Source organism: Arctopsyche grandis, chromosome 3 (assembly GCF_051622035.1).
Source record: "Arctopsyche grandis isolate Sample6627 chromosome 3, ASM5162203v2, whole genome shotgun sequence".
In the NCBI taxonomy this organism is placed as follows: Eukaryota; Metazoa; Arthropoda; class Insecta; order Trichoptera; family Hydropsychidae; genus Arctopsyche; species Arctopsyche grandis.
Genome location: NC_135357.1, coordinates 17,803,472 through 17,829,146, shown reverse-complemented (window position 1 = coordinate 17,829,146; position 25,675 = coordinate 17,803,472). Strand labels below are relative to the sequence as shown.

At 34.0% G+C, this 25,675-nt stretch overlaps 1 protein-coding gene across 4 annotated transcripts in view; it reads right to left on the bottom strand.

Annotated features, from left to right (window-relative positions):
- Rtnl1 (reticulon) overlaps nucleotides 1–23,177 on the bottom strand; it is a 30,567-nt gene extending 7,390 nt beyond the window's left edge. The window contains exons 1-2 of one of the 4 annotated variants that reach the window (XM_077427763.1): nucleotides 22,479–23,177; nucleotides 9,373–9,408 (exon numbers count right to left, since the gene is read on the bottom strand). In XM_077427763.1, coding sequence (XP_077283889.1) covers nucleotides 9,373–9,408; nucleotides 22,479–23,145 — 703 coding nt within the window. In that variant the 5' untranslated portion in view covers nucleotides 23,146–23,177. Of the gene's footprint in view, nucleotides 1–5,524; nucleotides 5,886–9,372; nucleotides 9,409–11,080; nucleotides 11,402–22,478 lie in introns of those variants that run through there. The other 3 variants (XM_077427764.1, XM_077427766.1, XM_077427767.1) reach the window with 3 other exon arrangements.
- Nucleotides 23,178–25,675: the final 2,498 nt, after the last annotated feature.

The window sequence follows — 25,675 nt, the reverse complement described above, 5'->3', positions numbered from 1 at the left end:
CAAAATACTTTTAGGAACACTGTACAAGTGATCAAACAAGTTCCGCACACACGCATGAGACAGTCGAAGGTGTAGCAAATGTAGTTGTGTATACGCGATTCGATACGAATAGCAAGTTAATTTAGATTAAATTTTATTAATCATAAATTAATATTGACAAGCCAAAAGCCACAATAATACTGTTTATTGCACTTTATATAAATGGGACAGTTTGATAAATGTTGCAAGTGAGCAATTGATAAGTAATATGTATGTAACTAGGTAGAAACAACAATTTTCCGCTTCGTAATCAAAATTTCTCACAATGACAAATATGGCGATCACAAAGTCATCGTTATAAATTTTTCAATGCATGTACAAAGTACAAAAATGAAATGTGCATAAAATGCATTTACTTTCCAGGATACTCGAATGAGTCACATGGTGTCGCGGTGCATGATAGAAAGTATGAAATGTTTTGCATTTCACATTTGCATTTGTAAAGTTCCCGATTACCATTATGAATCATCATTACAGGATACAGGAATCGAAAACTTTTTTTAGTTATTTGTTCGTTGAATTAAATTAAATAAAAAAATGTAATGAATAGTCACACGTGTTCACGTGTCATGACTAAAAATATCCGAACGATTTTGCGCACTTGAGTTACTCTAGAAAACTCAAGAAGGCAATAGAATTTATTATTCCATTGACGAAAATAGGCTGAAGGTTAGTATGTAATATAAAATCAGTCTTTAATTAATAATAAATATTATATTTATTTATACAATGTGTCGTAATCTTCAGCGTAGCGAAGATTAAAGTAATCTACGTCCAACTCTGACCGTTAAATGGATTAAATTTGAACTCGTGTAATTCCCACGTCGCGTTCTTCCCATGGTATACTTTCTTTAAATTAAACAATAAGGAAAACGAACTCGTATTAGTTTAATCTATTTTTGGAATTATTACTGAAATTTTCCTCAGTTTGCGGCCCAAAATTTTACGATGTCTGAAAAATGTGTGCGCAGAATATAAATGAATCAATTCATCGTAGTTGTGCAGTGCACACTAATTGCACAAACATTATATCATCGTGCGTGACAATGACATTGGAAACGGTCTGTTGACTGGGGGTCGCATGTAACGATGAAAAATGATCAAGAAAAAAATGAAGAGATAAAATATGACCTTAAAATATACATATTCAAGTGTATCTCATGTTTCGGTTGATATAATTGGTGACATGTCTCGTATTCCTATCACGTCGAGTGATAATGTATGACAATCGTTCAAAAGAAACAACGAGGTGATGCATATTAAACGAACAGGACATCTCTCATGATTTATATTGCGCAGTAGATAGAAATGGGATATCATTTCTGACTTATAAGGTAATACATATGGTGCAATTTTAATTGTGGGCTTCGATATGGAACACGCTTGGCACTGGTTCAGAGAATTCAAGTCAGATTTAAATTAAACGATTCGATTCTTGAAATTAAATTGAGCGATTGAGCGATTTATGCGACCGGTCACTTTTCTCAGATGACATGAAAAACAAGGAAAAAGACAATGTTAAAACTTGGCTCGAGTTTGGGGGTGTAAGAATCCGGAAGACCGCATGGACAGCAATGCAATTTTTGGCTCCAGAGCCGAATCTTTGTTTGGCTGACGCTGATTTATACATATGTATAACTGTCAGGTTTCCCAGCTTCCCACGATTAAGAGAAAAGTGCACCAAAGGCCATCAACGCCACATGTGCGATAAGGTTAATGGACGCGATGCACGGAAATAGCCCAAAAATATACATTTCCATACAAAAGCGTGTTGCTATACGGAATTGCAAAGAATATTTCAACGATCAGTGCATATTGAGTTAAAAATTTGCATTTGCATGAATAATTCGCATGAAATTTAATGATCTGAAAGATATTTTTTTCAAAATCTCTTCGCTTGCAAGATTTATCTATTAAAATTCGTATCAGCAAGCGTGGCAGTTATTACATTGAACTCGTTCGGCATCGCATGTGCAATATGAAGCATGCATGTTTATTGGCAATTGAAATGTGCGATTCATTGCAATTACACATTTATGTTTCACCGATAAATATATTTATACACGTATTATTAGGTCTCATTATGTGACCATTAGGAAACGTTTTATAAATCGCTTTGAAATGTGCGTTTTAACGAAAAATGTATGCACGTAATATGTGAAGCATACATATGTACAATATAATATATAAACGGTGACAAATTTCTCGATTTTTCTTGCAAGATTCTGATTAAATCCAGATCAGCCATGTCTTGTCAGAGTTAGCTGATTTTATTTGACTTGGCAGTTGAGATAGTCTCGTCCAATATGGGGAAACGAAGTTTAATCATAATTATTTTCATTGATTCCTTTTATCCTTTCCAGAAATCAATCAATTCCTTCTAGAACTATAATATTACGCCACTAGAATAGACGAGGGCGCCAAGAAACGTGGTGCGTACAAATACATATGTATATATTTAACTTAATTTTCAAAAGAATTTGGGACATACTCCATAAAGTGGAAACACACAGATAGTTCAAGCGAAAAGACACAGTCGTACATCATGTACGTCCTCGTGGCTTCCAGCTGGGAAGGGCATTCCATCAGTTAATTTTATTCTTGTATTAATATAGGTTTGACAGTGATCGATAGCGGTGATTCCCATATTTGAAGAAATGTAGGAGAAACTTGTGGAAATTATAAGATAGTACGAATTAACAATAACGTGAAGACACGCCTGTCACATCTACGCGTGCCATGCTACAATTTTGGGTGTGTTCTTACCATTATTCTGTAATTATGTATCAAAAATTTACACGTACGATATTATAGTCTGAAGTGTGGATGGACATTAGGTAAGAGGCAGATATTAAGAGTCATGGTTGGGCCGCATTGTTGTAAAGATCCAAAACGCATCTTGAGGCACATCGACAATGAAATTACTAAGCATAGGCACATAGTTTGTTCTTAGTAATTCCAAAGCAATTAGATGGTCTACTTGCTAATTGGTTGACCATATATGTACATATATGTTTAGCCAGCAGTTTGGCTTAATGGTAGCGTATATTAGCACCACTGAGGTCGAAGGTTCGAGTCCTCGTCAAACTGCTGGTTAGGTTTGGGGGTTTTGTGACTCCAAATCGATCGTTTTTCTATCAGAGTTTGCCAATTTTATCTGATCATTGTTGAAACGGTTCCTGAAAATTGGTATTAGATCATTTCCTGTTGTCACAAAATCTGTGTGTATAATTTGTAAAAATTATGCACAGTAATCTGAAATCTATAGATATCTCTATAGACATCTCTATAATTTCGTGTTTATTACATGTATAAAAATTGTAATAATAATTGTACACAAAAATCTAAAAATAATCCATAGATGTCTCTATGATTATTATTTATGTACTGATTAATTGTTATATACTATGTATTCTGATTGTATATGTATTATTGTATTTCTGACCGTTATCGTATACTCGTCGCATTGGAGCGATCTGTAATGACGAGTGTATATTGATTGTAACAATAAATAAAATAAAAAAATAAGTAGATCAAAATTAGAGGGACTAAAAGGAGATCTGTTTTACAAGAAACGGATTAAGGTATTAATTGCGAAAGGACAGCCACATTTTAAATGCAAATTATTATTTCTTTTAAAGGTTTTCAGCAAAAATACAATAAAACTATGTTTCTATTCTAAAACTGATGCAGACGTAAAAATAAAATTAAAACGACGATTTGATGTTTTGGCAATGGATCCATGTCAGTATGAAAATCAATCTGGCGTTGAAACAAATAAGTTAGAAATAAATTTACGAATGTATACATAACATTTTCCAAGTAGACAAGAGAATAGGATCGGGAAATCCTATACGGATTATGAAAATTTGGATTCGGAAAATAAAAAGGTGTAGTTGAATTTTAATGGAATTCGGAAATCGAGATAGACTCATCAACAGTAAGAAAAGCGTCATCACAAGTGACGTCAATGAAGGGTTAAAATTAATAATAGCACGAACGAATGCGACGCACAGGCCTCGACAATCAAACAAAACGAATTTAAATCTCGAGCTAAGTTCCCAGACGAAGCCAAGGAACTCTTTTCTCAGACACTGAATCAACAGAAATGTCTTTATGTTGTATAGATTTCACATCATTGCCTTTTTCATTATAAAAGTAAAAAAATCGATAATATAAAAGGATCGTATTGAAGATGACAGACAGCTCTAGTTACCTAAATATAAAGTCTGCCAAGAGCATTCCCAAAAGAAACCTTTAATGAAAGGAATACTTAAAAGTGCGTCAGATGAAAGTTATAATGAAAAATGACGACGCCTTTATAAACATTCAGTCATAATTATGACTAGGAAAAAGTCATCCATTGGTTTTATATAGAAATTGTTTTAAATTTAGCATTAATCATAATTGGGGATTTTCAAATACATCATTGACCGTGCAAATCAGATGATTGAAATAGATTATAAACAAAACTTGCAGCAATAAAGGTCATGCTTTGTACCGAATCTATTGATGTAAAAACATCAGTACGGTACGCAAGCTACACTAACATGGGGCCATCGGTTGGATGGCTACATACGGATGCCATGTGCTATGCAAATAATTAACAACACCATTGAAATCACCATGACAAGATCAAAACCGACAAATTACCATATAATCAACGTGCATGCAATATGGTACATTTGTTGCGAGTATATATTGGATACTGACGGCATCGAGAAAGAATATCGATCGTAATAAAGTGTATTTATGACAGAGATAAAATGGTCGTCAAGCTATTTTTTGTTAAATTGCCAACAAGTACATTATATTGAAATAAATAAGGAGTCGCTTTGAACAGGTGGTTGCAGACGTATCTAGGGGTAAAATGAGCTAAAGAACATCATAGAGTGCGTTATTAGAAATGGGATTAGAATTATTTAGAATAATTATATTTACATATATGTGTATTCAATCATTCCCTGAATATTTTTGCGGAAATACGTGACTTTAAAAATATCCATTAAGCCGGGCTTCGACCGGGATTGATTGACATGGGTAATTTCAGCGCGGAGAAGATTTAGATTTTTTTAGATTTTCAGGTCATTTTGGTGCACGAATGTCAGCATGCTCTTCCTGCACGAGATTGTCGTTTTGTGCAAGGTTTGGAGACACCGGGTGAGTGGTAGCTTTCGGACGCCGGCGTCGCGGGAGAGGGGCACTGCCCGGCTGTTCTTAAATTAACCCGAGTTTAGAGCACCTCGTCGTCCACACATCTAATTTCTAGATGGGATTGCATAAGGTCCAACTGGCAGATGAAACGCGTTGAAATTTCGAAGATTTGAATTAAATCCACTGTTGTATGCGGAAGTTGTGGGGTGGGCCGTGTGGCTGCGAGGGTCCCCCGCTAAGGGTTGTGAAGTCAGATTTGAAATTTTAGCGAAGTATGTTGTTGCCAGTAAGGGCCTGTCGGTTGCCTTGGTGACGAAGGGCGGAAACGAACCTTCGGCCGCGTTGAACTTGAAGTTGAAGTCACTGAAGTCCATGGTCGGTGCTCGAAGCGTCCGGAGCGGTGGACGGCAACTGGCGACTGTCTGGGCGCGCGCCCGGGGCGGCCCCCGCCCACACCCCCTCACCCGCCCTCCAGTGCAATCGATAGCAATTACGACAGGTTAATATGCTCATCTGCCAGATGACCGATGTGCCAATCGTTGTTTCAAAACACAAGTTCACAATAGCGTCAGAAGCCATGACAAATGCCCAACACGAGAGAATCCACTGACATAGGAAATTTAAGGAAAAATGAAAATGCAAGCGAAACTTCCATACAATTTTGAACGAAAATTTTAATTATAAGCAGTTAACTGGAACAAGATCAAAAAATCCAAGTTATTAAAATCAATCGGAAAGCCTGCTTATATAGACGTAATATATCATATGTACATACTTATAGTCGATAGTGGGCTATTCTCGTGTCAGACTATAGGTAGGGCAGGTGCCACACGTGCAACACTTTTAGAAACTTATCTGCTATTTTGGTAATCTTCAATCGTATGAATTGTGCCAGTTGTAATGAAAGTGGGATTTAGTAAAAAAAATAATTGTAGAAAACACATTACGAAGCAATTGATAAAATTGAAGTTTAATAGTTACATATGTATGTATATTCTTATACTAAACTAGTGTTTTTACCCGGCTTCGCTCGGTATTAGGAATATAAACCGCTTAAACATGACCAATCTAATACCTAGTAGACATTTTATTAAATTTATTTGAATAGTTTTATTTAATTTAAATTTATTTGAATATTCATTTGTTTTTTATTAAATTGAACTTCACGGATTCTAGGAACCATACAAACAAACAAACAAACGTACATACAAAGTCTCTTTCGAAGTTACATATATATTAGATACGCAGATAGAAGTAGTTTGATAGAAAAGAGAGAAATATCTTCAGCATAATTTGTGCCAAATGAAATAATTAATTAAGACAGAATATCGAAGAATAAATCTATATAAAAGCTATTTAGAATTAATTTTACCCTTTATCAAGTCAGTATTGATATTTATTAATATAAACCTATAGCCTTAATTCACTAATAATCGATATACAGTAGAATTAAATATTAATATTTATACCAAACATTTTTACAGCCTATTGAATATTTTACTGAACAATATCTATTCAGCTGAAAATAATTATCAATTAATTATGCAAATATACACATATTGATCAAATAATTGAATTATTTTATATAACGTATAATGAATCGGTTTATCCGATGACCTTTTTTGAGTTTTTCATCCTATTCGACAACAAAAGCCAATATTTTGCTGACCTTTCATTTTCTAATAGAAAATAGCCACGTCTATGTAAAAGGTCTGTTGTGTTAAAAGTTAATAATAAGAAATTTCGAATATTCATTTACTCTTCATAAATGTATAGATCTAGAGTATTTGTATATTAATAACATTAATTATATGCGAACGTGAAAATATTCCTGAAAAGCAGGGACAATTTAATAAAATCTATTTTCATTCAACAAAAAGAAAATACATATTATCGAAATGAACACTTTCATAAAAATAAAATTTAATGTACAAAGACGTGCGTAACGAAGACATTTGTATAAGAAATTCGCAAAAGATAAATTTTCTCAATAGGCATGTGCGAAATAGAACGACGCGACCCATTTATCACCGCATCCTTGAAATACCAAGAGAAAAAGGAAAATGTGTCTTCGGAATTCCATAAATATTATAACAATTAAAACTCTGAATTATAAATTAAGCAATAAAAAATATGCATAACCTAGCCTAACTGATGAAAGGCCCAAATTTTAATGAAATATGTATTTATATATTATGGATAAATACAGCTTACAAACAGCATTTTAAATTATGTATGCGACATCTCTGGGTAACATAAAATAATACACTTATGCATATAGAAGTGTCAACCTTGCGTTTGATCTAATTTTAAGACCTACGGAAAGATCCGTTCTTTTGATGATCGACAAAAATAAATAGCGAATACAAAATTAGTATGACATACTACAGTACATATGTATGTATGTATATAAACGAAGTCAAAAATGTATATATCAATTCATCATATGAAATTGCGTGATTCATTGAAAATAATGAGAATTCTAATTTTAGTAAAACATTGCGTGAAAAAGTTTTAGGGGATGACAAACTCACCCCTGTCAGTTGCATGACTCACCGTGTTTCGAGACGTGCAAAACGCGTGATTCATTCGAAATACTCCCTTATTTTTAAAATCGATTCGCACATTTACAACGCCGTATTGCAGGTGTAGCCAAGCAAGCCTATTGATCATGTGAATCGCAGAATGTAAAAGATAGTTGGGGTTAAAGGTAATTGTATTAGGCATGTCAGGTCGAACACGTGGCTATGCGTCATAGACAAGAATTCACAATTTTCATCGCTCTTAATCATACAAATAAGTAACTTAAAATATTTGTAAAATTACACTAATTGTAGAATAAGCTTAAAAAAATGTCTCGCCTCCAGTACTTGGTTCCTTAAGAGGGCTGTACACCCGAAACCTTAATTTTGTTGCCGTTCCTTTCTTCGATATATATATATATATATATATATATATATATATATATATATATATATATATATATTGAGTGAATGCGACAATATATATCAATATATATATGTATATATTGAGTGAATGCGACAGTTGCGCTTCGACCAGATAATACGTATTTTAAATCGACAAAATCAAGGTTTCGTATTCTCCAATTTTCTTCTCCGAAACTGAACCAATTTTTAAAAAAATTTCATCATCGTTATGAGAAAGATATTTTATATGCACCTGTGCGCGTATTTTTTTTTAAATCGACCGTTAAATAAGCACGCTAGACTCTTTTCGTGGGTGTAAAAAAGAGGCGATTTTATAGATGTTTGGCGGCTCCTAGCTCCTATAAAAAATAACTAATCAAAAAATTAAAACGATAGATGCATCCCAATGGTGGATATCCATAGCATATTATAATATAATTTCTCTAGTGCCATAATTGAGGAAGGGAGAAGTGTAATACGTTTGTATGGACAAGGCGCTGGTGTCCAGCCCTCTTAATGACTTTTTTAAAAAATAACTATGTACACACGTACTTTTTGCACGGATATTTAAAGACGTTTTAAATGGCAATGAAGCCAACCTATAAAACCCTCAACATGAGACCACCATGCCCCTAACGAATACAGTCTGAAAGACCCTTTAATCGGAGAAAGAGACCGTAGACGGTAGACATACTCGGTTTATATAATTAAAGTTCAATTTTAACCCTTTTGTATGTATATTTGAGTTTGAATGTAAATTTTTAAAATTGAAAAAATAAAACGAGTTTTCAAAAATGACACTAAAGTGACCATTTAGAATAAAATCCATCAATTTTGACATTAGGGTAAGGTACGCGTGTGCTCAATTTAAACGTAGCGTAACTCTAAGAGTATTGATTGAGCAATCTTGACGCATGCGCGTTTGCTTAAAAAGACGCACCCTCCAACAAAAACGTGAAAAATAAAATATTTAAATAAATACAATTGGTAGACTACATATGTATATACGCATATTATATACAGTGGAACACTGAAAATAAACAAGAAAACATGTATTTACACAAATTAAGAGAGTTATATACAAACTTAACTTAAAGCAAATGTACATTTTATGAAATAGTAGTCGAAGGGTTGAATATTCCTACTCATAATGAATTGCCAAATACTTTTCTCTCAACTTTTTTTATTCACCCCGCATTACGTGCACCGAATACAGTAAAAGAGTTAAATAAATGATGCATCATCTACTCACCCTTGGGATGCAGACGACCCGGGTTAAACCAAGCATCTGTGAAAAAAGACAAGCGAGTCAAGCGAAAGTAGGTTAAAAGTGAGTTAAAAAGTAGGAAAGAAGAATATTATTGGCGTTGCCATGTCCTCTATAAATTAAATTGTGTAAATTCTATTTAGAATGTCATTAATTATCACTTAAATAAATAATTAGCAATATACACCATAATCTTATTTATTAATAAATTAACAAGTTCTAGAGATACAGACGAATAAATAAATACATGCCAACAACAATCATGCAAATTTTAAAACAAATAAAATCTAAATAAATGGTAATAAACCACATGCTTTTTTAAAATACTGATGATTATTTAATTTTTTTAAAAGTGTGATCATTTTGGATATGTTGTGTACAATAAAGGAAATGGAAGGTATCGTTTAATTATGTCAAATTCTATATTTACTTTAGGTATATTATAAAAGATTTATTTGGCGACCAGTAACCAAGCAATTCTATGGTTTAAAAAGTACAGTTTAGGATTGATAGTACAATTAATAATGATACTGCCTGCAACGAAAAATCAAAGTTAGGCTAGGTCACTTCGAAATCGTCATACGATACAAATTAAAATTGTTCGGATTACTTTTTCATTTCAATTCTTTATTATAATGTAAATGAAACTCCCTTACATTAAATGGAATACGATACAAATTGTAACACAATACTACATACACTACAAGTAAGAGGTGCTATTTTTCTATACACACTGTATAAACGAGATAAAACTGTGGAATGAAATAAAAAAACAGAAAACCACAAAAGGATTATTTTGTGATGATAATTTTCGAAATATTCCAGAAAAAATAAAATGATTATTACAATGTCGTAATAGCCTTGACGGTGTTCGAGCACTGACAATTGACGCATCAACTCCTTTCGGGGTCAATGACGATATCCATCTAACCTTACACAACCATCTATACGAATTGTGACAGTTAAGCCGATAATTAAGCTTTTTCGTTTAGACAGATCTAATTCTTGTGTAAAATGCATACGTACTAATTCATTTACATAAAAATTTCAGCGAAGTGTCATACAATTTTTAAGCGTGCGTTCTTATCTTATGCATATTTACATATATTGCGACGATAAGAATAATAACTACGACTTCAAGCAGTCGAATCCAAGCTAAAAGATTCTTCTAGAGTTTCATTACAATATCATTGAGATTAATTTATTTACTGCGGCTACTAACTGTGGCCACAAAGAGACTGCAAAGTACAACAACATCCGTTAGACTTTGACATATTACGATTATACGAACTAGTGATAAACAATAGGACACATACTGTACAGAATTCTATACGAGTAGTTTATTAATATTATAATAAATCATGAATTTTTTAAATAAAATAATCGATATGATTGTTGCCTGGCAATTTCTTATGTACCGACAAGCACGTGCTTCAAATGAAGCACATATCGATTCCAACGTAGTAATATGACACTAGTGTGTGTATGTATGATGTTGAGGATAGGATTGAGTAGTTGAAATTGTTTTAAAATTAAGCTTAACTATAATGGATGCATTGTAGAATCTAAATTTTAGAGTAACTAGTGTTAAAAGGTGAATTATGGAAAATTTTCAGATTGAATGAGTGGGTAGGCGTTGGCCATTTATCGTTTGAATAGGGGTGGTTTATGGTTAGCGAGAAGTGTGATTTACCAGGGCTGAGCAGGCTCATGAAGAAACAGGGCATGTCGGCAGTGCCGCCCATTTTGGTCAGGGGCTGCGCCCTCGGGTTTACGGCGGGCGCGACTTGGCGGCGGAGCCCCCTCGCCTCAACTGCGCGTGGCGAAGCCTATCGACCCGCGCGTGCGCCCCCCCCGCCACCCACAAAGGCGCCTGCACCGATCCCATTACACATCCTGACCCCAGGCCAATCTCACATCCGTATACGACTCCTTAAGGCTTGCCAAGGTATACATACTTGGGATCTACTGTATGTACTTTGGGGGTGGGGAAAGTTTCCGTGTTAAAAATTTCCTTTTTTTTGGAAAACATGAATTTTCTTAAGACTTTTTGCATGTTGAATATATTATGTGTGTGTTCAATGCCGTAACTAGGCAGATGCAACTGGGGCTAACGAGACAGGGGGAGAGAGGTGACAAATTTCCGGGGGCCGTGCTACATACTTGAAGGGCTCGATTCCGACGAAAATTGAAATGTATCTAATCTACCAGTCTCCGTCACGGGCTCGAATGTGAAACGCCCGAAAACGCAAATATCGGAAGGCAAAGATCGAAAATCGAAAGATCTTAAGTCGAAAGATCAAAAAAAAAGGGTGCATGGTAAACGGTATATACTAACGTACATACCCACTTAATTTGCGCGAGCAGGATACAACAGGAACAAGAGGAACAGGCTTTTCCTCCCGTATTAATGTGAGCGCCCAGAATACGGGAGGAAAAGCCTGTTCCTCTTGTTCCTGTTGTATCCTGCTCGCGCAAATTAAGGGAGTATGTACGTTAGTATGCACCCTTTTTTATCTTTCGACTTAAGATCTTTCGATTTTCGATCTTTGCCTTCCGATATTTGCGTTTTCGGGCGTTTCACTTTCGGGCCCGTGAGGAAGACCGGTATATCTAATATATAATTTCGAAAGAGTCTTTGTAACTATGTATGTATGTAATGTTGGTTGGTAACATCGAAAACAAATCAAAGTTTCTATGACGACGATTCGATATGGTTTCGATACAATATATATTTTTTTGGATTCAAATAAATTTAATAAAATAACAAATGAATATTTACTATTAGATTCGTCATGTTTAAACTGTTTATATTACAAATACCGAGCGAAGCCGGGTGAAACCACTAGTCTAATAATATATAAAATTTCGAAAGAGACTTTGTACATAAGTATGTAAGTATTATTGGTTGGGAACTTCGTTGCTATGACGACAATTCAATTGGTTGAATATTATATTTTTTTCGATTCAAATAAATTTAATAAAATAACAAATGAATATTTACTATTAGATTCGCCACGTTTAAGCTGTTTATATTACAAATGCTGAGCGATGCCGTGTAAAACAACTAGTCTAATAATATATAAAATTTCGAAAGAGACTTTGTATGTATGTAAGTATTGTTTGTTGGGAACTTCGTTTCTATGACGACAATTCAATTGGTTGAATATTATATTTTTTTCGATTCAAATAAATTTAATAAAAAAACAAATAAATATTTACTACAAGATTCCCCATGTTTAGGCTGCTTATATTACAAATACTGAGCGAAGCCGGGTAAAACAACTAGTCTAATATATAATTTCGAAAGAGACTTTGTATGTTTGTTTGGTTAGTAGAATCCGTTACGTCATCGAACAAATCAAGGTTTCTATTCCGATGATATTGATATCTTTATTATTTTTTTTCAATTTTATTATTTTATTTTTTATTAAAAAATAAGAAATATATGACAACGTTTCTGTTTTTAAAAAATAAATAGAATATATAAATAAATTTATATGTACATGTACACATATACATTTTTTGTTTCTTTTATGTATTATTGTGTATATGTAAATATACATATGTATAATGTACATAAAAGGTATGGTATTTATTTCTCGCAAATTCGAGTTTATAAACATCTCGAGTTTGCTGATATTATAAAATGCTTCCCAGTCTGTCTATTATAAAATGTTTCGGAATATAATAATATATTATAAAATGTTTCTTAACTATCACCCGTCTCACCGAAACCACCCGTTTCGAATTCCTGGCCACGCCATATAGGGGCGGCGGCGGCCACGAGGGGGGCAAGGGGCGCCGGGGGCGCGGAGGCGGCGGGGGCGTTGGAGGCGGTGGCACCATGGGCGCCGGGGGGCACCAGGGCCGGTCGCTGTGGGGGTGCCGGGGGCACCGGGGGCCGCCGGATTCTGGATTCCTTTTTGTTTCGGATACGGACTCCATTTTGAATTCAGGATACCGATCCCTGTTTCAGTTCCGATTCCGATTAATTATTACTATACGTATTGTAACTTTATTTTAAATCAATTAATGTATCAATTTGTTTTCGAAACCACCCGTTGAAATTTCAACGGGCACAACACTAGTAATAGATAAGATCCACCGTTTATTTTTTTATTTTTGTCGGGGAGGTTTATACTTACTTTTACTTTATCTATGTACGTAGTAATAATAGATTAAGTTTTTTTACTTTATCTATGTACGAAGTAACATATGTACATATGTAGATAAAGAATAAAAAAGGCTCGCACTTATGTAAATTTAACAACATCAGTCCGTCCGATAGTAAAACCACATTATTTATTCAGGAGACGCTTAGGAAAAACGCACCTGCTGTGCCTAACTCCACCTCTTGACCAATAGTATTTCGTGCAGATAATAGAACATTGTACGCGCGAAATGGGGTGAAAGGCACATCATGTACGTTTTATCTAAGTGTCTTCTTACAGCGGATGAACTATAGTATATACATACTCATATATGTATGTACATATGTTGTATAATTTTAAATTACACTGAAGAAAAATTCGGTGCAGCTAATTAGGAATTTTTATAATATGATATAAGATCATTGATGCCAATTATGCGGTCACAGTAAAATTTCTCATATATGTACATAAATATATAAACTACCGAGTTACAAGTATTTTTTTTTACAAACTTTTATTTATTTTTTGTTAGTCATCGGACTCTGAATTATAATATGCCCTAGGCCTGGGTTCGTTCTCGATGGCCCTGGGTGCAACAAGTGCACAGGCGCTGGATGCAGGACAAAAGGGGCCCGAGATGGAAATGATAAAAATTAGTCCCCTTTCTTAACACGTTTTAATAGAAAGTTATATATCGTTATGAAAATTTTAATTGCAGCGTTATTTGTTCAATTTATTAAAAATAATGTTTTCTTTTAGAAAGTTTGAAGTGTGAATTTCTTTGACGGTATACATATGTATGTACATTTTCATCGGAACGGTGGAAATTTTCAGGATAATCGTATTTTCTCTAATAACGTTGATACAATGTGCCAGTTCGATTGTGGATTACGTATCGAAATCGTATTCTTCAGTATATTTTGCGTATATGTACATACATATGTACATATGTATTTATATCTTAATCCACCATGACGCCAGGTTCAGGTGTTATCATATAAATAAAATGTGAAAACATTGTAAAACAAATGTTGACATTAAAAAGATTTTCGGTGTAAAATTACTCATTTTAGCTGCGGCTCTTTTAATACTCAATTTATATAAATATTTGTCGACATTATAAGCATGTATGAGTGTATATATATGTACATACATACTACATACATATATCAGGGTTGTGGGGTCGGTTCAAAATTTAAAGAGATTTTAAGAGACTCTTAAGATTTGTCTCCAACTCTGACATGAACGGTTTTAGTAAGAGCGATTTTTCTTGCCAACGTATAAAATTTACGTAGTGATTTTCAAAATATAATATAAAAAATTGAAGGAATAAAAAAAAACACTAAAAATTGACGTATAACCCAATTTCTTGAATTATTGGTATTGAAATAGGTATAAATAATTAGTAAAAAGTAAGTAAATTTGTAGTGTATGTGTATTAATTTCATACACAAACATTTAAATTTAATAAAAAAAAATGAGAATAAAAAAGTATCAGAAAGAGGAAACAATCTGTTTAGGCCACAACATATCAAAATATTATACGTGCAATTCAACGATTTTATTTATTATGTAATTAAAATCATAATTTTTATAGTGAAATTATTTCATATTAATTTATTAGTGGATAAAGTCAATAAAATTGGAGACTATTTGACACATACCGTAATAAAAAAAATGTAATATATAATTTCGAAAGAAACTTTGCATGTATGTATGTTTGTTTATTTGTGTGGTTCGTAAAATCCGTGACGTTCAATTTTATAAAAAAACAAATGAATATTCAAATAAATTTAAATAAACTAAAACTATTCAAATAAATTTAATAAAATGTTTACTATTAGATTGGCCATGTTTAAGCGGTGTATATTTCAAATACCGAGCGAAGCCGGGTAAAAACACTAGTAATAATATAATAAAAAAAAAGTCGGCTGATGTTTTTTTATATCAACGAAAAAGAATTCAGCGGAGTAGATGCTTGTATCATATTTAAATGAATTCAATTTGAACCTACGTTTGTATAAAAAGATTGTCTTTTAATTTTTTTATGATTGCATGTATACTATATTTCGGAAAGTCAAGGTGGGGGAAGTTATCTACAAAACGTAATAAGATTTTTTAAATTCATTTTTGAAATAGCAAATACAAAAAAAAATTTGAAATGCAAAGGAGGTATGTAAAAACATTTTCAAGAAAATAAATGAGGCGAGGTTTGTAACGCCATTCAATTGTTTATTATTCACGAATTCGGGGTATCTTTCAGAATTCCCTTGTATACCATTCAATGTTTGCACAACATGCGTTTTTCCTCTTACATTTTTCACGCTCTTTCGCCTATCTTAGTAAACTACTGAAAAATACACACGAATCACCATTGGTCTGTAATCATGTTAAGAATTTAATATATCGGTAGTTTTATTTAGCACAGTAATATTTGTTTTAATATACATAAGTACATATGTATTGTCAAATCGCAAACACGATTTAATATATTCATATATAAATATTTATGTATGAAACAAGTCAACGACATCTATTGAGTCGTCATAGAACTAATGCTTATTCGTTGACGATGATAATATATGCATACATTATGTATGCACGTGCATGCACTTGAAAAGCTGCATGTGTATAAACACATAGTAAGGGTCTCACCCTTTTGATTTATATTGAGTGTCTGATATGTAAATTTAAAAAAAATGTATTTTAAAAGTGAGTCATATTTGATCACGTAGTCGGAAAGTACATATGTAAGTAGAAAATTATCGTGAATCAATAGGATCAAATAACAGATCTTTCAATAATTAATGAATATACATACATTACGATAATTAAATGGTGACTCAAATAAATAGTTTTATTTGTGCATAAACATTGAATTAATATGAAAAAATCTTTGTACTTTTGTTGTGGGTATACATGTACATATGATCAAATATGCATTATATTTAATGAAAACATTATTTATGATGTATGCGCAGTGAGACAAATATTTATTCAATTACAATGTACATTTCATGAGTAAGGAACTGAAAAACAAATGCATCATAGAGTGATAAAATGTTACGAAATACTAAATGTTACATTGACAAAATTGAAATTAACGAGATAATAAGCACGCATTGCGCAAAAAAAAAAGAGAGCAACCATCCATTTTGCAAACAAAAAGCCTTTATGTGCACAGTACACAGTACTGGTATTACAACAAAAATGGGGTCACGTGGATACACAAAGGGGAAGTGTCACCCTTGAAGGGTGGTCTCATTCGGAGTTTCGACCGACCTTCACTTGGACATACGCAGTTTCAACAGAACGCTAAGTAGTGAAGGTTGTGGTCTTACTCATTTGGCACATTACGTCATCTTTGTGTCTATGACTAAAGGTGTGTGTATGCGAACTACCAGCTCACAAGCGTAAATTTCGTTGATTTTATTCCGCAACTGTCGTGCAAAAAGGGCGCGTCCTATTTCATAGGTAGCCGTAAAAATTTTAGCAAAAAAGGAGATATATTATAACAGGGAAACTAGACATTTTTTACTCGAGGGATATTAAAATAAATTCAAACATGAAAGTTGAGACACATCATGTGATTATCTCTACCTATAGATTTAACGAATCGATACTTTTTATGTAGGAGAATCTAAAAATATGAAGAAAATGTCTGGTATTAAAAAAGGTAACTAGTAAAATCATAAAAATTTTAATGCGCCTTTAGCTATGTAAGCATATATTTTACGATTCAATAAAATGCAACAAGTTGTTAGTAATGCGTTTGTAAGTACATACATACATGTTTGATGAAAATTTCTGAATTTTCATAGTTTTCCACTTTTTTTTTTTGGTTGTTTCAAAAATAAATCTGGTAAATATTTATGTTTCTATAAACACGAAAAATATGTTTAAAGATTATAGTAAATTTTGCTGATTTTGTAAGTTTTTTCACTATAATAAGATAAATTCAGCAGATGTATAGACTCATTTACATATGTAGATGCGGTGTGAATACCCTGCAGGTGTCTTCAAAAAATGAAACAATGCAGCATCCTTGGGTAATTGTTTGTAAGGAAGGGGTTGATTCTTAAATTTGCCAATTATTTAAAAAAAGATCAGAAGTACATATGTATGTACATACATATATATGTTTATAATGAGGAACGACCTGTATTGGTTGTTATTCCAAAGAAAAGGCATATAAATGGTCCGATCGGATTTGTGGTACTTTGGTGGCAGCACAAAAGTGAGTCATAGTTGGCGGAATTTATAATCTTGGAATACGACTTGTTCTTAGTCATATGAAATATGATTTTGAAAAAAAAAATTATATATATGTATGTATAAAGTGTACATACATACATACATACATATAATATGTATGTACAATTTTAAAACTAAATGGACTCTTAAATGAAACCAATAAAAAGATTTACTGACCATACTAATTAATTAACTGACCAAATTCCTAAAAAAAGATACTGACCATTTAATTTAAAATTTAACGATCCACTGTATTTAATAACTAACGATTGCATTACCAGTTTACCCATTTAGTTGTAAATCGCCGGTAATTACCGAAAATTTACCGGTAATTACCGGAAGTTATTTAATTGCGAATTAAGTATATTCATTAAAAATCGATGCAACTGGTGTATTGTGGATTAGGCATTCTGGAATTTATTTATTTCCAATATTAAATGTTCAAAATAACTAATATAATCACCAAATTTCTATTTTGTTATAGATCTTTTAATAAGTTTTGTGCAGTGATTTTAACTCATTGCAATAAGTTGTAGCGATTAGCGAGCCTTCTGTCAATTTGACAGTTCTCTTGTAGCACCGCTGATGCATCCGTAAGAGTGGCTACACTGATGCATGCTTTAGAGTGGCAACACAGACCCACCAAGTCGTAATAAACGCCATCAGACGGTTGTTTTTATATTATGATTTTTCACCTAAAATTTGTTTTTAATTATTTACGGTTCAATCTAGGCTAACGTTTTTAGGAAAAATAATCACATACAGTCTAATCCACGTTTATTTATTTTCTTTCATTTACCAGCATAAACCGGTAAACCAGCAACGGGAGAAATTATTTACCATTAACCGATAAATTGTAATCCCTAATTAATAAGTGATCCAAAATTAATTTAACAATTTTTTAAAAATTTTAAGCACGCAAAATGAAAGAAATCATGATTTGCGGTTTAGATTTCAATATCCATTTTTAATTTAACAGCGATTAAAATGGCTTAGAATATTATTTGATAATGAAATCGACTTGATATTTTTGTAAATATTTAGCAGTATGGAAAAAATATTTAAACCAAATTTAAAATATGATATATGTATGTATGTATATATATATATATAATATGAAATATTCATTTGTTTCAATAGTATTTTATTACAGTTTCACTAGCATTTTATCGATGAATAATATTATTCGCAATTAATTAATTCTGCAAACAAGGCACATGTTGAAAATCTGATAAAATCCTATCAATGCAAAAAGTTCAATAGTAGGTAAGTACATACACATCCATATACTCTAGCGTAACATTTTCTTAAACCTGCTGTGATTTATATACCGATTTTTAACGCAATTGCAATATGAATATGTATGAAGCTACATAATTGTTCTAATTTTAACACGAGAACCATACTGTTGCCATCCACTGCTAATAAGACAAAAAAACAAAAATTTATGTCGCGTCAGTCACAATGATTTGATTGATTGAATGAATAATAGTTTAGCGAAAAAACTATTCTATACAACGGTAAACCCGCGACGATAATTACAGACAACGATTATGATATTATTTTAAAAAGCTATAAAATTGCACATGAAAAAGGAAGGGGTGCACACTCGAGCGCACTTTAATTAGAATCTCATATGGAACACCGTTATTGTGAACGAAGCGAAACTAAGATTCAGAGTGTGAAAAATACAGCGTTGTAGCAATATTCGAGAAATTCATCATCGAGAATATGTACGTACGAGAAAGAAATCATTTCAGATATTCGTATAAGGAGTGCACAAATTGGGTTACGTTTGGGCGTACCTGTTCTAAAATTCATGCAGTAGTGATACAAATTAGACAATTAATGAATTATTTAATTTTCTGTGCACTTTTGTGTAGACACTGAAATATATTCGAATTGGAATAAGCAAACGTTAATTATTTAGCATCTAAGCGAGACGAAATTGCGCACGGCATATGTGCGAGGCATAAAGTGCAGTCTGTATCTTTACATGCATATTCAGTTACAGAAAAAAAACGGTGAAAAATTAAATATGCATATTTCTTTTACAATATGTAACTAATATGGATGAAATTACATATATGTATGTATATGTATTTGGCAAAATAAAAATTGATTATTATATTAAATCAATAAGAAATGGATTTAAGAGAAATGCCTTTCTATATCTTGTTTCCGGGTGCCTTTTTTAATATTTTAATTTTAAAGTAAAATAATAATAAAAAAAGCATTTCATTTTCAGCGTGTACATGTCTGAAATGTATACTCACTCGAGAATTGTTTAAATTAAATATCGATGTGTGCGTTGTGTGCGCTCTTCTATTCTGGTCAATTGCTAAAAATATTGACGTCACTGTCAAAAATAACTCCAGCGCAATATCATGGAAGACCAATTTATGACCTGCTTTTTTTAAAGGAGTATACATGTGAAAATCAACTCAGTTCGTGATACATATTATGTTTGTGATATCAGTAATATTTTTAGTTTGTTTTTTTTAAAGTGCACAGATAATGCAATGAGTTGAATGAATCAATGAACCTAGTTATAATTAGAAACTAATATTGCGGTATTCTGGCGAATTGAGAAGGCCGACGATATTTGTAAATATTTTTCAGAACATTGGAATTTAAACCGTATTATCAAATATGTATGTATGACACGGGTCTACGTGACTTTACAGAATGTTAAATTACAGAAAACGCAAATATCGGAAGGCAAAGATCGAAAATCGAAAGATCTTAAGTCGAAAGATCAAAAAAAAATGGTGCACGGTAAACGGTACATACTCACTTAATTTGCGCGAGCAGGATACAACAGGAACAAGAGGAACATGCTTTTCCTCCCGTATTCTGCGCGCGCACATTAACACGGGAGGAAAAGCATGTTCCTCTCGTTCCTGTTCTATCCTGCTCGCGCAAATTAAGTGAGTATGTACCGTTTACCATGTACCATTTTTTTTTGGTCTTTCGGCTTAAGATCTTTCGATTTTCGATCTTTGCATTCTGATATTTGCGTTTTCTGTAATTTAACATTCTGTCAAACACGGAGACCGGTATGACACATATGTGCATAGTAGAGATTGTAATACCGGTATACCGGTTTACTGATATTCCGGTTTACCGGTAAATCGACAAAATTGCGATTTCGGTAAATTGTAGATTAGGTTGTCTGGAATTTGTTTTTTTTTCAGTTTTAAATGTGTCAATTTCAAATTGATTAATTCACTGGCAACACAAAAAATCGTAGTAAATGCGATGTATGTATTTTTAATTATTAATGATTCAATATATGTAGGTTAACATTTTTAGAAAAAGTAACCACATAGTTATCTAATCCACTTTTTTTTTAATTTACCGGTAAACACCGGTATACCGGTAGTAGGAAGAATCATTTACCGTTTACCAGTTTATGAAATTTGACGGTAAATTGCAAACCCTAGTGCATAGTATTGTGAGGTTTTTTGAAAAGTAGATGTTTGTGGTTGTGGAATATGTACTTATAGGTAAATAAATATTTATCAGATCACAAGCTGAAATAGTGCAGTAGTTTACATATCTATGTGCATAGTTGTTATCTTTAATCTAATCTGATTAATTTATATTCAACAGCCTTATGTCGAATTACGATAAATATGTAGGTATATGAAATATTATCCACACGTAAGTAGCAGGCTATCAATTCATCGCCCACATTTGATACTTTATTTTTTTGGGTGCAAAGGTAGATTGCCATATTTGGTAGATTGGAATTATAGTAGTAGAAATTACTTTCGGTTAATATGCAATTGCAATTTGGATCATTGTTTGACCCTGATATAGTCATGAAGCAAGATTGTTCCATTTTAGTACATACAATTAGTGCTTAAATGTTAAAAGAAGTGAAAATTATATTTTAATACCTCTTGTATACTCGTTATATCCACAGTGCAACAATTAGATACACATCTACATATGTACAATAAATTTACATAAAAATTCATACGTGTCCAATATTTATACAATATACAACATGCACACAATTACTAACTATAAGTGATTAATCTGTATTTTAAATTCATATTCCTTACTGTATGTTTATATTACTTTAAAACGCTCAATTAAAATAAAATTTTAATTTTGGAATATAAAATAAAATAAGAATGAAAACCTTGTAGTTTGAAAAGTTTAAAATTTGAGTTAAAAAATAACATAGTGCATGCAGTGATTCATTTATATGTATGTATGCATAAACAGCGTTGTGGTCATTCTGTTGGCGAGAGTTCGTTTTTCATTCATATTATACGTTCGTTCCAAGCATGAGAATCACAGTTAGGACGAGACATTCAAATACGAAATGAATTTGCACATCGCATTATAAAATGGATATTGTGAAATATTCGTCATCGATATATTAATACGATACATGAACGAAGCGTGCATATTTAAGTACAAACATAACTTATCCGAGGTACGCATTTTCCTACCCTTCGTAAATTCTAATAAGAATCCACGAAAATTGAAACGGATAGGCTTATTATTTACGATGACGCAACTTTACAAGGCCGGCGCTTTTCGCGACCGGAAAATTTTCCGCATCGCTTTCGCCGATCAGCTGATCCCGTCCGTTCCCAGGAAAGAAAATGCGTACCACGTGTATAATTGTCACAAGTTTTCTACGAAACGAGGATTGCGACTCACCGAGACCCATCTGGCAGAAGATAGCTTCGGCTTCGGTGACGGGGCGTAGGGGCGGCGGCGTCGTCTGCCTCGGCGGGGGCGCGGCCTGAGGGGGCGCCGGCTCGACCTTGGGGGCGGGAGGCGTCGGGGGCTCCTCGGGGGCGGGGGCGGAGGCGGGGGCGGGGGCGGGGGCGGGGGCGGCGGCTCGAGCCGGCGACGGGGGCGAGACGAAGTTCTCGATGGCGTCGGGCAGAGAGTCGTCGCTGGGCGCCGGACTCAGCTCCTCGCGACTGTCGGCGAAGTGGGTCTCCTCGTGGTGGGGCGGAGGCGCGGGGGGCGAAATGTGGGCGGGCGAGACGAGCAACTCCTCGCGCTCCGTGTCCAGGAAGGATTGGACGGCGGCGGCCGCGCTCTGGGGGGAGGGCGCGGGAGGGGCAGGGCCGGAGCCGCCGCCCAGCATCAGAAGGTCGACTTCGGGGGCGGCCGGGTCTAGGGGCGGCTTGGGGTCGCGAGGCGGAGACGCATCCCTGTCCAAGTGCTCGAAGTCGTCGAGCGAGTCGTGCTCCCGCTGCATGGGGGGCGCCGCTGCGGGGGCGGGGGCGGCGGTCGGCGGGGGGGTGGAGGCGGGGGCGAGGGTGGGCGATAGGGGCGGCGCCGAGCCGTCTGCGTGGTGCACGGGGGAGTCCATGTCGCGGTTGCTTCTGCGGCAGAGTCTACGGGCGGACTGAGAGACGGCCGAGTGTGGTGGCAAAAGGCAATGCCAGTGCGGCGCCGCGGCCCTCCCCCCCTTACCCCCACACACCCCCTACCCCTGCCCCTGCCCCTGCCTAGCGACTCCCCCTTTGACTCCTCGTGCCTCCCCCTCCTCTCCTCTCTCCGGGCTGAGTCAGCCGGTGGCCGTCGACTCACCGCAGGTGCATCCATGTTTCGGTGCTGCCCTCTTTATTATTCATTTTCACGCACACCTGATGACTTGTATGTAGGTGCGAGTGCACTTTGCAATGTCAAGGTGAAAATTTCCACTCCTGGTTTTTCCCGTTTGGAAAAGTTGGCTAACTTTTCCAGAAATTTTGTGGAAAAGTTGAATTTTCTTATCGCTAGATTCTGTGTCTAGCAGGGCTGTGGAGTCAGAGTGGTAAAAAAATCAACCGACTCCGATTAAAATCCCATAGGTTTTATATTATTTTCTTTATTACGGTATTTATTTATTTGTTTATTTAATATACAGAGAGAAACTTACAGCTAAAACAAAGATAGTAAAATAAATAGTTAAACATAAGCCAATTAAAAGTTTCTTCAAATAAAATAAAAAAATCAAAAAAGGAACTTGCTATGAAGGCCAATAAAAAAGAAAAAAAAATAACAATACAAAAAGAAAATAATGACAAATTTTAAAATAATAGTAGATTATGGTGAGTAACAGTAGTGAGTAAAATTAAGCAAAAAGGATTAAGGTAAAAAAACAAAACAAAAAAAGAAAGAACGGGTTAAAAAAAAACAAATAAGTTCCTAATAGTAATTGAACTATCATGAAATAGGTCAATGCGTCTAGTCTTTAATTTTGTTAAAGTAAATCCATTAATAAATTGAAATTTATTTAATAACTAGCTGAACCCGGCATGCGTTGCAATGACAGAATAAGGCATGCGATTCCCGTTCCCGTTCCAAGTGATGGTTGGAGCTCAACGCCGTGGAGTACATAGATTATATTTGCGACTGTCAGGTGTATTTCTTCAAAGATGTTGAGTATTGGTATTGACATAACAATGTCCTAGATGTGGCATTGGGGGTAAAAACATTATATTTACATATGTATATGAACTATGTCTAGTCCTGCTCAGAACCAATCGTTTTGGTTTTTTGTCTGTTCCATCGTAATCGTTTGAGTGGTTTAGGAGCCTATACTAGACAGACAAACATTGATTTTTATTTATACATATACATATATGTATACGGGTCTACCTCACGGGCCCGAATGTGAAACGCCCGAAAATGTATTTCCTCCTGTATTCTGCGCGCGCACATTAATACGGGAGGAAAAGCCTGTTCCGGTGGTATCCTGCTCGCGCAAATTAAGTGAGTATGTACCGTTTACCATGCACCCTTTTTTTTTTTGATCTTTCGACTTAAGATCTTTTGATTTTCGATCTTTGCCTTCCGATATTTGCATTTTGGGGCGTTTCACATTCGGGCCCGTGATGGAGACCGAATCGTTTGAGTGGTTTAGGAGCCTATACGAGACAGACAGACAGACAAACAGACAAACATTGATTTTTATTTATAAACATATATGTCGATGTAGATAATTTAATTTAGTTAATAATTTCTTTATAAAAATCATGAATCTAAATTACATTATAAATAGTTTACCGTTTTATATGTACATACGTGTTTCCATCTCGTCGTTTTCGTAAAATTGTTTGATTTTTCCCGTTTTGTTGGTCCACTGATGCACAGAAGAATTTTTAATACATATTTTACCTTGTTTTTCCAAATCAATTAGTTTCTCCAAAACAAATTATTGTATGTATAAATATATATTTATTTACAAACAATATATTCATTTTAAAGTAACATTATTCATTTTAAGTATTTTGTTAAATAATTCATTTTATTATACATGTTTCTGTAAAAAAAACGCTTATTATTTTTCAAAATTATTTTTGAACCAGTGTTGTACCCGATAACATATCATCGCATGTATGTTGGTATATTAAGTTATTAAATAAAAATAAAAGCAAAAGAAATGTGTCGTTGGTCATATGTTCGATCCCCACGCGGTTGAATTTTTTTCGTTAACTGCACAAATGAATGCCAGCCCAAATATATGTGTATATAAAAAGTTTTGGCGCAATACAATACAAAATATCTAAAATTATTGACAAAAATAGCTCTCTAACTTTGTATTAAAAATACTACTACTAAATAGTTTTTAATATTAAACTAAAGTTATGCAAAAAATAGTACATACCTGTAGGTGAGAACTCCATAGTTTTAAAACAAAAAATACACTTAAGAACTTTGAAAGCAGTGCGATCACTTTAACGTTCAAAACGAGACTAATTCAGGTGACAAATATTGCCATCACAAAAACTTTTTTTTGTGAACGATATGTATTTTATTTGTTGAGTAGACATAAAAATTATGCTTTCTCAGGAACCACTTCTATACTGAAAAATATAACAACTATTGGGATTGATATCTACTTCGTTTTGGAC